Genomic DNA, 12675 nt, shown 5'->3' with positions numbered 1-12675 from the left:
AAAAAAAAAAAAAAAGAAAGAAAAGAAAAGAAAGAAAATTTTCAAAATATGTTCCAGGTCCTGACTCCCAGGGCCTTTCGCTGAGTCTCTGAAAGCCCTTGTGGGCTGCTGCACCCCAGGCTCCTGAGTTCTGTTCCACTAGGAGTGTTGTGTTTCCTCCTGGCTCCACAGGGGGCTCCCTTGAGCTTTGTCACCGTCTGGATCTGGCATCCTCTTTGGCAGGACAGGGCCGCTCTTTGTCAGCTCAAGTCAGTGGTTCCGTTCAGGAACTCCACTGTCAGATCCTCACCCTTGGTTTGACTAGAATGTTTTCTTGAGTACATTTTCCCAAAAAGATTCATGCGTACAATATTTCTGTGTGTCTGAAATCAGTTCTTCTGGATCTAGATTTCTGGTGTTGGTTGTGCAAACTTTGCCCCCTGCCTTTGAACACTGAGCACTGTTGGGCTGAGTCTGTTTCCTGCAAGGTGACCTGGTTTTTCTTCTCTGACTTGCTATAACCTGGGATCTTATAGGTTATCCTCTTTATCTTTGGAATTTAGAAAATTTTCTGCATTGTATCAAGGATTGTTTTTGCTTGAAGCTTCCTTGTTTGGCATTCACTGGGCCCTTAGCTTTGAAGACTCAATCATTCTTCAATTCAGGGATCTTTTGTTTTTACTGCATACTTAAATATATCCTGCTGCTTGCTACCAACAATTTGAGGCAGGTGCCTGGAAGAATAGTGATAGAATAGAAATTCAACTGGAAACCTAGAAAATAAATATATCTGTTATAGCCTAGAATAGTAGCTATGTATAAGTTTCAAATTTGACTCTTGAGTTTTTTGGTTGGCAAAGAAACCATTAATATCAGATTGTTCTTTTGTAAGCATTTTACAAGTTAATTATTTTTAATTGGTACAAGTTATACATGCTATTGTGTAAATAAAGAGAAGGTAGAGCAAAAAAAGGAAAGTCCCTTAAAATTTCACCAGACCGTGGTCACTACTGTTGTCAGTGTGCTGTTGATGTGTTCAGACCAAGTGAATATTTGTATGAGTGTGTTTGTGAATCAGAGACAGGCACAGAAAGACACAGAGGATCGATTCCACTGTACATGTTCCAGACAGAGCCTGTTTTTACTTGTCAATGTCCCTCAGTTATTCAGCCTTCACTAAATAGAGGCTGAATAGCATCTCACTGAAAGGGCTTTAATGTTAAGCCCTGCTTCATTAGACAGTCTTTCTGTAGGAAATTTAGTTTCTAAGTTTCTTATTATTACTATTGCTAACATGGTTATGGAAATACAAAGGTATAACAAAAAGAGAAAAAGACCTCGCAGGGGTGTTCAACCTGCGTCCCGTGGGCCACACGCAGATTACTTGAGGACTGTTTTGCTTATATGTGGTGCCAGATATGTCAAAGAGCATGCACGGGCCTTTTCTTTTGCTCATCAGCTTTCATTACTGTCTGTCTATTTTTTTTTTTTTTGAGACAAAGTCTCACCATGTCACCCTTGGAAGAGTGCCATGGCATCACAACTCATAGCAACCTCAAACTCTTGGGTTTAAATGATTCTCTTTTCTCAGACCCCCAAGTAGCTGGGACTATAGGCACCTGTCACAACACCCAGCTATTTTTTTTTGTTGTAGTTATCATTGTTCAGCTGATCTGCACCGGGTTCTAACCTGCCACCCTCAGTGTATGTGGCTGGCACTGTAACCACTGTGCTACGGGTGCCAAGCCTGTGTCTGTGTATTTAATTTGTGGCCCAAGACAACTCTTCTTCCAATGTGCAGCAGAGAAGAAAAGGAGGTGGACACCCCTGGAAGAATTAATCACTGCAGTATAAAGCCTTGAGTATTGTGATTGAAAAGGCAAGGAAGGAATATGAATTCAAAATCCACAGAGGATTTTTTGAAACACTGTTCAGCTGAATTAATATCAGTGAAGTTGAAAGCTGTGAGATACCATTCTCTTCTTATTAAGTTACCAAGGATAGAGAAGTAAACACCCAGTGTCATGCTGCTGTCCTGAGCGACAGGCACTATCTGTAGTGAGGAGTTGAGTGGACAGTCCTTCCAGAGGATGGCCGTCTTTATTAACAGTTTAGGAATTCTTTAGGAAAATAATTTTCTAAGTGTGCAAAGCTAAAAAATACTGTCAAAGAATGTATAACATGAGGAATTACTGGCATAAAGGAAGCTGAATGACTCAGAAGAGCTTTTGTAAGGCTGGTCTCGAACTCACAAACTCAAGCAATCCACCTGCCTCACCCTCTCAGAGTGCTGGGATTACAGGCGTGAGCCACTGCGCCTGGCTCAGCCGTTCTTTCTGACTTGAGTCGTCTTTATACAGACATTTTTGCCTGACTAGCTCTTGTTACTTAGTCCTTAGTCCTCGTCTCTAATTTCAGCTTCTCGTGGCACAGTTTAAAATGCAGCTTATTTGCTCTTATTTCTATGTTTTCTTATTTTCATTCTAATCATTCCCGGTACTTCTGCCACGGTACTTGGCCATTGTCAACAGCCCATGGCAGGATGTAATCCTCGGCCCTTTTCTGTCTTGTTCCCTAGGAGCCCCAGAGTCTTGACCTTTGCACAAGACTTGTGGGCACTGATTATACATGGCCTGAGTAGGGGAGTATTGTCCATCACTGCACTCTGATGGGTGCCAGACCCTGTGTTTCCCAGAGCTCTGCAGGGCCAGTGGTTCTTGTGTGTCCCATGTTTAGCCTCTCTGCAGCTTTCCCCGGTGTGCTGGTGGCAACCTGGCAGGTCAAGCTGAACCAGACACAACCGTGCTCAGAACTGTTCCTGCCCCATGACCTGCACGTTGTTACTAGGTCAGGCCTGGCTTCTGCTGCTGGAAGAACTTTCCTGTGGGTGCTTAGCCCAGCACACAGGTTTTCTCAAGCCACCTCCCCAGATGTGGCCACCATCCTGCTTCCCCCCGTTCCTTCTCCTCTTCTTTTTCTGTTCTTTCCTAAGATTTTATGCCTGCATTTATTAGCCATCTTCTATATTTTGATGTCACTTTTCTTTATTTCTGGCCCAGGAGAGGCTTATACACTTTGTTTATTGTAGGATGGGAGAGCTTGTTTGAAACCACAGTCTCTGAAGAAGAAAATCAAGAAGTCATGAAAAAACTCATAGTTGATGGTGCTTTTGATTTCAAGTTAGGAAAAACCTACATAAATGAGCACAAGTCAGAGAAGCAACAAGGCAAAAAGAAACTCTTCAGGAAAGTATTAGTTACTATCAAGAAGGTCTACATCAAGGAGAGGAGCTTTAAAGGTATTGAACTTGGGAAAAATCTTGGTCTAAAACCATCCCTTATTAGAAAGCCCAGAATTGTTTCTAGAGGAAGGAAACCCCGTTCCCAGCAGTACTCAATTCTCTTTAAACAACTGGGGGTCAACACTGTGCGTAAATGCTACAAGTGTAGTGTCTGTGGAAAGATCTTTCTTCACAGCTCTTCCCTGAGTAAGCATCAGAGGATCCATACAGGAGAGAAGCTCTATAAATGCAGGGAATGTAGGAAAGCGTTCAGCCAAAGCTCCTCCCTCACCCAGCACCTACGCGTCCACACTGGAGAGAAGCCCTACATATGTCATGAGTGTGGGAAAGCCTTCAGTTTCACCACATCTCTCATTGGACACCAGAGAATGCACACTGGAGAGAGACCCTATAAGTGCAAAGAATGTGGAAAAACATTTAAAGGTAGCTCATCCCTTAACAACCACCAGCGAATCCACACCGGAGAAAAGCCGTACAAGTGCAGCGAGTGTGGGCGGGCCTTCAGCCAGTGCTCCTCCCTCATCCAGCACCATCGGATTCATACCGGGGAGAAACCCTACGAGTGCGGTCAGTGTGGAAAGGCCTTTACTTCCATCTCACGGCTGAGCAGACACCACCGGATTCACACTGGAGAGAAGCCTTTTCACTGTAATGAGTGTGGGAAAGTTTTCAGTTACCATTCAGCCCTCATCATCCATCAGAGAATTCACACCGGTGAGAAGCCGTATGCTTGTAAAGAGTGTGGTAAAGCCTTTAGCCAAAGCTCAGCTCTTCTCCAGCATCAGCGGATTCACACTGGAGAGAAACCCTACAAGTGCAATGAATGTGGAAAAGCCTTCTCCTGGGTTTCACGGCTTAATATACATCACAGGATCCACACCGGAGAGAAACCTTATCATTGTAAGGAATGTGGAAAAGCCTTCAGTTCCCACTCAGGAGTTAATACTCATCGAAAAATTCACACTGGAGAGAAACCTTATAAATGTAATGACTGTGAAAAAGCATTCAACCAAAGCTCAGCACTGATTCAGCACCAGAGAATTCACACTGGAGAGAAACCCTATAACTGTAAGGTCTGTGGGAAAGCCTTCCGACAGAGCTCATCCCTCGTGACCCACGTGAGGGTCCACACAGGAGAAAAGCCTTACAAGTGCAGGGCGTGTGGGAAAGCCTTCAGCCAGAGCTCCTCTCTGACCAACCACCAGAGGACTCACAACTGAGAGGCTCAGCATTAGGAACACTCAGGTGGGAACCTCCAACTGAGGTGTGCTCCACAGTGACCATGAAAGAGCTAATCCTGGGGGGAGTGTGAGGAGAGGTGAAGGCAGACGTCATCCACCGACAGAGACTCAGGATGCAGGGTAACTGGAGTATTAGGAAAGCTTCTGGAAGATGCTCACTTGTATTTCCTTAAGTTATTACTGTAAGTGTGTTCGATTGTGGGGGGTGATATAATTTTATTTTATTTCTAGCAATGTGTGGTAACAGCCATCAGCTTTCATGAGCGTCACTGGAAACCCTACTGGTTTATGTGAAAATGCAGCCATAAAATCCAGACTTCAGATAAATCTAGCAATCTATTTTTTTGAAACTGTATTTAAATGTTATGCAAGCCAGTTGTCCTAGGAAGATGTTTTGGAAAAGAGATGTAGGTGGCGACTGTAGCTCAAGCAGCTAAGGCGCCAGTTACATACACTAGAGTTGACAGGTTCGAATCCAGCCTGGGCCTGCCAAACAATAACAACTACAACCAAAAATAGCTAGGCGTTGTGGCAGGAGCCTGTAGTTCCAGCTACTAGGGAGGTGGAGGCAGGAGAATCACTTGAGCCCAGGAGTTAGAAGTTGCTATAAGCTAAGAGGCCACAGCACTCTACCCAGGGTGACAGCTTGAGGCTCTGTCTCAAAAAAAAAAAAAAAAAAGATGTATACAGGTGACCCTTAGCTACCTCACTGTCACTGAAATTTGTTTGTTTGTTTTGTAATCCTAAGGCAGATTCTGTTCTTTGGGTTTGTTTGTTTGTTTGCTTTCTAAGCCATTCACTCCAAAAGAAAGTCCCTCTGTAATTACGCAGTTAACATTGTCTTTGGGGTTCCCTTCCTGAGGTCTTGGTCTAAACTCTGACCCAGATCTGAAGTCACTTTAAGTCATAAAATGCATGGTATTTCATCTGTTTTCCTCATAAAGCAATTACCTTTGCTGTATTGAATCAAGAAGTAAAGGTCATTCAGACATTTACCACTTTTGCAGATTTAATTTGCTCATCAGCCGTTGTTAGCAATTTCACAATGTCGCCACAGAGGGGCTCAGCTCTTGGCTTCTGGGCTGTGCCTGCTTCTGTGATCTCTGTTACCAGTACCAGGAACAATGTGGAACTCAGGTTGTCACCCCAGGGTGAGGTGAGCCACTGGGCCTTCACCCTAAACGTCCCACTTTTCGCCCTCATCAGATGGTGTCATTCCCTCCCCACACTCTGAGGGGCATGAGAAGAATATTCAGGCTCCAAGTTCAGGTGCTTTTTCCTCCAGACAGAGGACTTAACAGTCTTCAGCAGGTTATTTAGCCCATGGCAGCATTTCTAAAATGTGAACCATGATATTAGGAAGCTGGAAACGGTTACCTCACTAGTAAGACTGGGACTCTGGGCTCTGTTGAGGGTGCTGTCCCCCAGGAGACCCATGCACTTGGGGCTGAGATCTGATTTCAGGAAGTGCTAGTTTCCTTTCTCTGCCAAGCAGTTAAAAAATTAAAAACACAGAAATTACAGCTGTAATGTGACATTTGTTTATGTCTTGTCATCTGCCCCAGACCCACTCCCGTCCAAGTGCACACACGTCGTGCAACCAGTGTCTAGCAGGACTCCTGGCTCGGCCCAGCAGACCAACACTGACCAGGGCTGGCCACGTGCCCACCCGTTCCACCCCTCACCCAGGCCTCCCAGCACTAGCCCAGATCTCACTCCCCCCCCAGCAGGACCTGGCCACCAGAGTCCACCCATTTATACCCCACCCACGATGACAAGGTCACTGTGGCAGAGATGGAGAAGGGAGCCTGATAATGCCAATATCAGGACAGCAGATGATTTGGGGGGCCTTAGAACTCAGGGAGGGCCCTGGGGACGTCATTGCCACGTAAACTGGTGAGTACTTGTCCCAGGAATGTGCAAGGCACGCAGCCGCCAAGGTCCACAGGTTCTCACCCAGCTCTGAGGTCCTGTGATTCTGACACTCTCCAGGCTTCTGGGATCTTCTCATGGGGAATTGGAGAGACGGCTGTTGCTTTGTCAAGGGCTGAGGACACCAGGGAGGAGGTGACCTTACCACGGACAGCTGAAGAGTGAAGGGAGCTAGACAAGCAAGGAGGGGAGATAAGCATCACAGGAGAGGGGCAGGCATCAATGACTTCAGGGGAGGGGAGCTGGAGCCCAGCAAGCAAAGGGGCAGTGGCTAGAGAGAGGCCGAGTAAGGGCCTGAGCCGTCAGCGTCTCTGCCCACTTTCTAGTGGTTGAGAGGGTCCTGGGCAGGCCTCAGGGTGGCTACCAGGGAGTGCAGACAGACCAAGCCGGTGTAGCAGCCCCTCTACTGCCAGCCCCGGGGTCCCCCAGCCTCTCGCCTGCACTCAGCCCCTCTGACTGTGAGTTTGGGGAAGGGTTCTGAGCCTGCCCATACTCCCTTTCCAATAGCCCTAGGGAGGTGGGCTCTGGCCACTCACCAGCACCTGCCTAGCTGAGCAGGCAGCTTTGTGTAGCCAGGCTGGATGAGTGGAACTTGGGAACATGGGGAGGGGCCACTTGTCAAAGCCAAGTCCTCTAGCCCCAAACAATCCCCAGAGCCTCTAAGGCTGTGCAGAGTCCCCTGGCTACCCAACAGTGCTTGTCCAAGCCTATCTGGGGAGCTGGGTGGGCCCATGTTAGAGGACATGGCATCACCTTTGCCTGCACAGCAAGGGCAGGGCCCCTAAGGGAGCAGCTGGGGTGTAGGTGGGAGCAGGGAGCTGCCTCCTCACCTCTCCTCCCTCAGGCAGCTCTGCCCTGGGCAGCAAGACACATCTGCGTTCTCTGAGCCTGGAACGGCCTGGGGTGCTCCTGGTTAGCATTCTGGGGACCCAGGGGGGCTCAGCCCACTCCTCCAGCCCTGCAGCTGAATCCAAAGAGCTGTAGGAGGATGCTGCTGCCGCCCAGCCCCCTCTCAGGCTGCCTGTCCTTGGAGTCTCGCCCTGCTGGGCTGCCCAGGTGAGCCTCTGGCTCAGCAATCCCAGTGCCCAGAGGGAAGATTCAACAAGGGTGGGCCAGAGTATTGCTGGGCACATTCCTAAGTCCACCCTTACCAGTAGTAAAACTATTTTGTTCTTACCTATCTGTTGCCTGTATGTTAATTCTCAGTCAGTCCAAACAGTGAGGTGAGGGAAGGTCCTCCCATACTCACCAGCCTGGCTCCAGGACAATACTGTGTCTCCCATGTACTGCCACCCCTCCAGCTGCCTTTGGTGGCTTGGAGTGGCTGTCACAGCTTGGCCACAGTGACTCAGGGAAGTGCCAGGTGGCCCCCAGCCAGGTGACCTGAGATATGGCAAGAGTCTGCCAGACAGCTCTGGGTCTCACTCCCCCTTTCCAGCTGTGTGATTTGAGCAAGTACCTTACCCTTTCTGTGCCTCCATCTTCCCCTGTTGAAGAGTAGTTGCCGAATCCCTGGCAGGGTTGTGATGAGTATCACCAACACCAATCCCAGTGTGGCCTGGTTTGACTGCACACAGCAGAGCAGTCCCAACAGAAGAGACAGGCAAGACAGAAGCTCCTTTCCTTCCTAAGTAATAAATCTGAAGGTGACCAATCCAGGGAGGTGTGGCAGCTCCACCACGTCCTCAGGGCCCAGACACCTGCTGCCTGGCTCCTCATCCTCAGCAGTACGTATGTACATGTGTGCATATGTATGTACATACTGCTGAGGGCTGGAACTTTTTGACTGTTGATAAAAAGGGGAAGACCAGGCCAGTCGGGGAGCAGAGCCATTTGGAATTCTTCTATACCATAAGCTCCCTCTGGCAAATAAAGCCCTTCCTCTTATAAATGGTGTTCGGGTGCTCTTACATACATGTGCACACAGGTACCTACTGCAGTCTCCACAGTCTCCAGCCTCAAAGCCCCTCTGGGCCCAAGGGGGCTGCTGGGGCTCTAGCCCTCCAGACCACAGTGTTGGAGGAAGGTAAGGCCCAACAGAGAGTAAGAGCACCCAAACACCATGTTTATAAGAGGGAGGACTTTATTTGCCAGCGGGAGCTTACAGCATAGTAAGTTCCAACCCACAGGTACCCTTCTCATTGGCCAGTTTGAATCAAGCGGGAGATACTATTCCAACCCCTACAGAACTATAGGATTTCACGTTTACAAATTCCCAAGAGCTGAGTTACCATGGAGAGGACCCTTGGTCTTCTTGTGTCCTTATGGTTTCCTTGAAAAGACCTGTTCTCCCAGACCTCACGCTTCTCTGGTGTCCCTTCTCAACAGGACCAAGGTGAAAAGTGCGAGGGCGCCACAGGGCCCTCCGGGGCCAATTTGGCTCTCTTTTAAGCAGTTTTCCTGGAAGCCTGCTGCAAAATCCCTCCTTTTCACTCATTAGCCAAAAGTACTTTTGGCTCCACTCAGCTGTTCCAGGGGGAAGCTGGAGATGCAGTCTGTTACTCTGGCAGGACTTGGGCCCCACTAGAAGTCTAAGTTCTGTTCCCCAGAGGCCGAGAAGAATGTTGTGCTTGTCCAAGGTGAACCTACAATAAGCAGCCGAGAACCCACACCACAGCTTCAGTGATGTCAGCATGCCCAGAGCAGCTGCCACACAGCCTCCCTCCAAAGTCTGTGTGCTCCCCTCACACCTCCCATGGCTGTACAGCTGGGTGGGGTCCTCACGAGACAAAGAACACATCTAGAGAGAGAGAATTGGTGGGCCGGACCTGACCTGAGCAGCCTGACAGCACAGGCTGGAGCAGCAGGTATCAGTTCCATACATGAAAATCTCCAGGGTTCCTGGAACCCCAAGGGGCACAGGTGGCAGAGGTGGGACCAAGTTGCACCTGGGAGGAAACATAGCCCCTCCGTAAGGAGACCCTGACAGCGTTGGGGGAGGCAGTGGAGCCTGCCTCTCCTCCCTCCGGGAAACAGGCTGGCCACACCCAGCAGAAGACCCTGAACTTGGCTTTCTCCCGAATCCATCCTTTCCCGATGCCAAAGTGGAAGCAGACCCAGAGCAGGGGAACCAGGCTGGAGGTCTTCCTTCTGCCACTTCTACTCCTAGGACCTGCCTCCTGCTCATGCCAGCACCTACAACGTGTCCTGTGGGCGCCACAGCAGTGATGGGGAGGAGAGCCCTGTCCTAACAGTTGTCTTGTCGCTTGGCCATTCAGACCCTCCTGGAATGTCTGCTTAAACATCTAGCTTTTTCAACATTTTATGCTTAAAATTTTGAAGGATATAGAAGTACAGAAAGAATCACTCTATGAATACCCAAGTGCCCTCCACCCAGACTGTGGGTGCTGGTTTAAACTTGCTTTATTCATCCCATCTCTGTCCACTTGCCCACCACTGCACCTGTCCATCCACCCATCTTAACTGAGGGTGTTTCAGAGTAGGTTGTAGACATCAGGGTACTCAGCATCAGATCATCAGATGTGTTGACTAGAGCTCCACGTTCCCTCACAGTGGAAATGAAACTCCCCAACGATGACTGTGTGAGTGCCCAGGGCTGCCACAGCAAGCACCTTAACAGCAGCACAGAGCACCTCCCAGTCCTGGAGGTGGGAAGCCCCGGGTCAAGGTCCTTCCTTGAGACCCTCGTGGAGACTGTCCCAGGCTCGCTCCAGCTTCCTTCCATCTCTGGCCGTCCTCTGTGCCTGGCGTTTTCCCTGTCTGTGACCCGATGTCCCCTTTTTATAAAAGCACCAGTCATCCCGGCTTAAAGACCATCCTAACAGCATTTCAATCTGATTCCCTCTGTGAAGTTCTGAGGTGCTGGTTGTCAGGACTTCAACACATGAACTTGGGGAGACTCAACATAACCTGCAAATCTCAAGTGGGTCGCTCAAAGAGCTGACAAACCCATCAGGTTAAGACATACCAGTCATGGAGTGCCCCCCCCCCAGGTGAGGGGCATCCTGACTTTTCTTCCTATGCACAAAGTCAGGCTGTGCTGGCTGTGTCTGCTCTCCCGGGCCAGCTGTCACAGCACCTGCTGCAGCCCCATGTCAGGCCCCCAGGCACAGCATATTCAGCTGCAGACAGGAGCATTAAGTTTCTACCAGGGGCTGCTGGGGATGCTTTCAAACCATGACTTTCCCCCTCATTTTAATCCGTGGCTGTGCCCCATTCCAGTTCTGCCCCCTGTACATGAAACAAGGTGCAGGTTATCTCGGATACAGGGGGCTCAGACGCACAGCCTTGGGGCCTGTGAGGACTGTGTTATGTAGAACCTCAAAACCCTCCCACAACTCCGGGACCCCCAGCATGGAAAGACTCCACCAAACTCGGGGCCCTCTGCCCCAAACTAGGATGAGGCCAAGGGCTATCCTGCCCTGAGACAAGCCTCCCCAGGCAGGTGAGGGTTTGATGCCCTCAGGCAGCCGAGCTGCCCCCTAGCCCTGGGATGTGGCTGAGCAGGGATGGCAAAGGTCTGGGGACATATTAGTCACAGTGGCTCTGGGTGAGGGTGCAGAGGTAAGAGGCTGGGCCCACAGCCCAGAGGGTAGACTCACTCCTGGTCAGGGCTTGGAAAGTCCTTGGCAACAGAGCTGGGCCCCCAGCACACCAGGGGGGACTCCACACCTTGGGATTTGAGACTCACCTGGATATTTGGAGTTGGAATCTCTCTGTGGTGGGGGCCATCATGTGCGTCCCCTGTCCCACCCACTAGATGTTGGCAGCACTAGTTGTGACAGCCAGTTTGTATCCAGATATTCCCAAACCTCCTCTGGGTGAGACCTGATGTTCAGGAGACTAGAATGTCCTTGTCACCATCTCCCACAAGTCTCTGTCTAGTCAACTCTTTACATCCCAGCATCTGGCATGGGGCTGACCTTGGTGGGGACTCAGCAAAGTTCCTTGTACGAGTGAACGAAGTAACGGACCCCTGGGTGTGAGCGTGGGCCATTCACTTCATGGTGGCAGGTGGGGATCCAGGGCCGGCTGCTTGTCTGGTGCTGAGTGAGCGCTGCCATGGGTGACTCTGGGGGCCGCCTCCTGTGAAGGTGGCCACTGCTAGGAGCTCCGCCAGCCGTCACCCAAGTCCTCATCCCAGGAGAGCTCAGAGAGAGGCCATTCTGAGGTCTCCTGAGCTCACAGTTAGAATCACTCCCCGGGTCTCCCAGCCCTCCCTCCCCTCCACAGCCCCTTTGCTGCCAAGGCCAGCCACTGGCTACTCACATCCCCGGGGCCAGGAGGGCCTGAGAAGGGGAGGCAGGGTGAAACCCAGGTTTTGTGGGGCCTCGCTTTAACTTATTTTTTTTGCAGTTTTTGGCCAGGGCTGGGTTTGAACCCGCCACCTCCAGCATATGGGACCAGTGCCCCACTCCTTTGAGCCACAGGCACCGCCCCCAAACTACAACTTTTTTTTTTTTTGCGGTTTTGGCCGGGGCTGGGTTTGAACCCACCACCTCCAGCATATGGGGCCAGCATCCTACTCCTTTGAGCCACAGGTGCTGCCCTGGGGGCCTCGCTTTAAAGAAAAGAATACATGGGCAGCGCCTGTGGCTCAGTGAGTAGGGCGCCGACCCCCATATACTGAGGGTGGTGGGTTCAAACCCAGCCCTGGAGTTGGAGGTTGCTGTGAGCTGTGACGCTGCCACAGCACTCTACCCAGGGTGATAAAGTAAGACTCTGTCTCTAAAAAATCAATTAATTAATTAAAGAAAAGAATACAAACTTACAAAAACAAAATTAGATGTGACAGCAAGTATGTATTTAGAATTAAAAAATAATAAAACAAAGGTTTTTGGGGTTTTCTTGGCCAGGGCTGGGTTTGAACCCACCACCCTCAGCATATAGGGCCAGCGCCCTATTCCTTGAGCCACAGGTGCCGTCCAAGACAAAAGTTTTTAAAGGCTGACAAATACTACAAACATATAGGATCCAGAAAAGGTACATAATATTTTATTAGCAGCCTGATCCGCCTCCAGAACACTTTCGCTTGAATTTTTGGGGGGTCCAAACTGTTCAGTCGTGTCGTTGCATGACAACTTTATATCATCTTCTATAGAAGGAATACAAATACTCCTTCCTCCAGCATCCAGCATGGCTAATTGAAATTTGCAGCTTCTTGGGTGGCGCCTGTGGCTCAGTGAGTAGGGCGCGGGCCCCATAGACCAAGGGTGGTGGGTTCCAACCCAGCCCCGGCCAAACTGCAACAAAAAAATAGCC

At 49.9% G+C, this 12675-nt stretch overlaps 1 protein-coding gene across 2 annotated transcripts in view; it reads left to right on the top strand.

The window, feature by feature from the left end:
- The window catches only part of ZNF879 (zinc finger protein 879), a 10197-nt gene extending 5264 nt beyond the window's left edge, over positions 1 to 4933 (top strand). For both annotated transcript variants that reach the window (XM_023507715.1, XM_023507716.1), the window contains one exon: positions 3068 to 4933. In XM_023507715.1, coding sequence (XP_023363483.1) covers positions 3068 to 4500 — 1433 coding nt within the window. In that variant the 3' untranslated portion in view covers positions 4501 to 4933. The remainder of the gene's footprint in view (positions 1 to 3067) is intronic.
- Positions 4934 to 12675: the final 7742 nt, after the last annotated feature.

Source organism: Otolemur garnettii, unplaced genomic scaffold (assembly GCF_000181295.1).
Source record: "Otolemur garnettii isolate 467f Iridium unplaced genomic scaffold, OtoGar3 scaffold00198, whole genome shotgun sequence".
In the NCBI taxonomy this organism is placed as follows: domain Eukaryota; kingdom Metazoa; phylum Chordata; class Mammalia; order Primates; family Galagidae; genus Otolemur; species Otolemur garnettii.
Note: the sequence above shows the minus strand (reverse complement) of the source record. Positions and strands in the feature narration are given on the sequence as shown.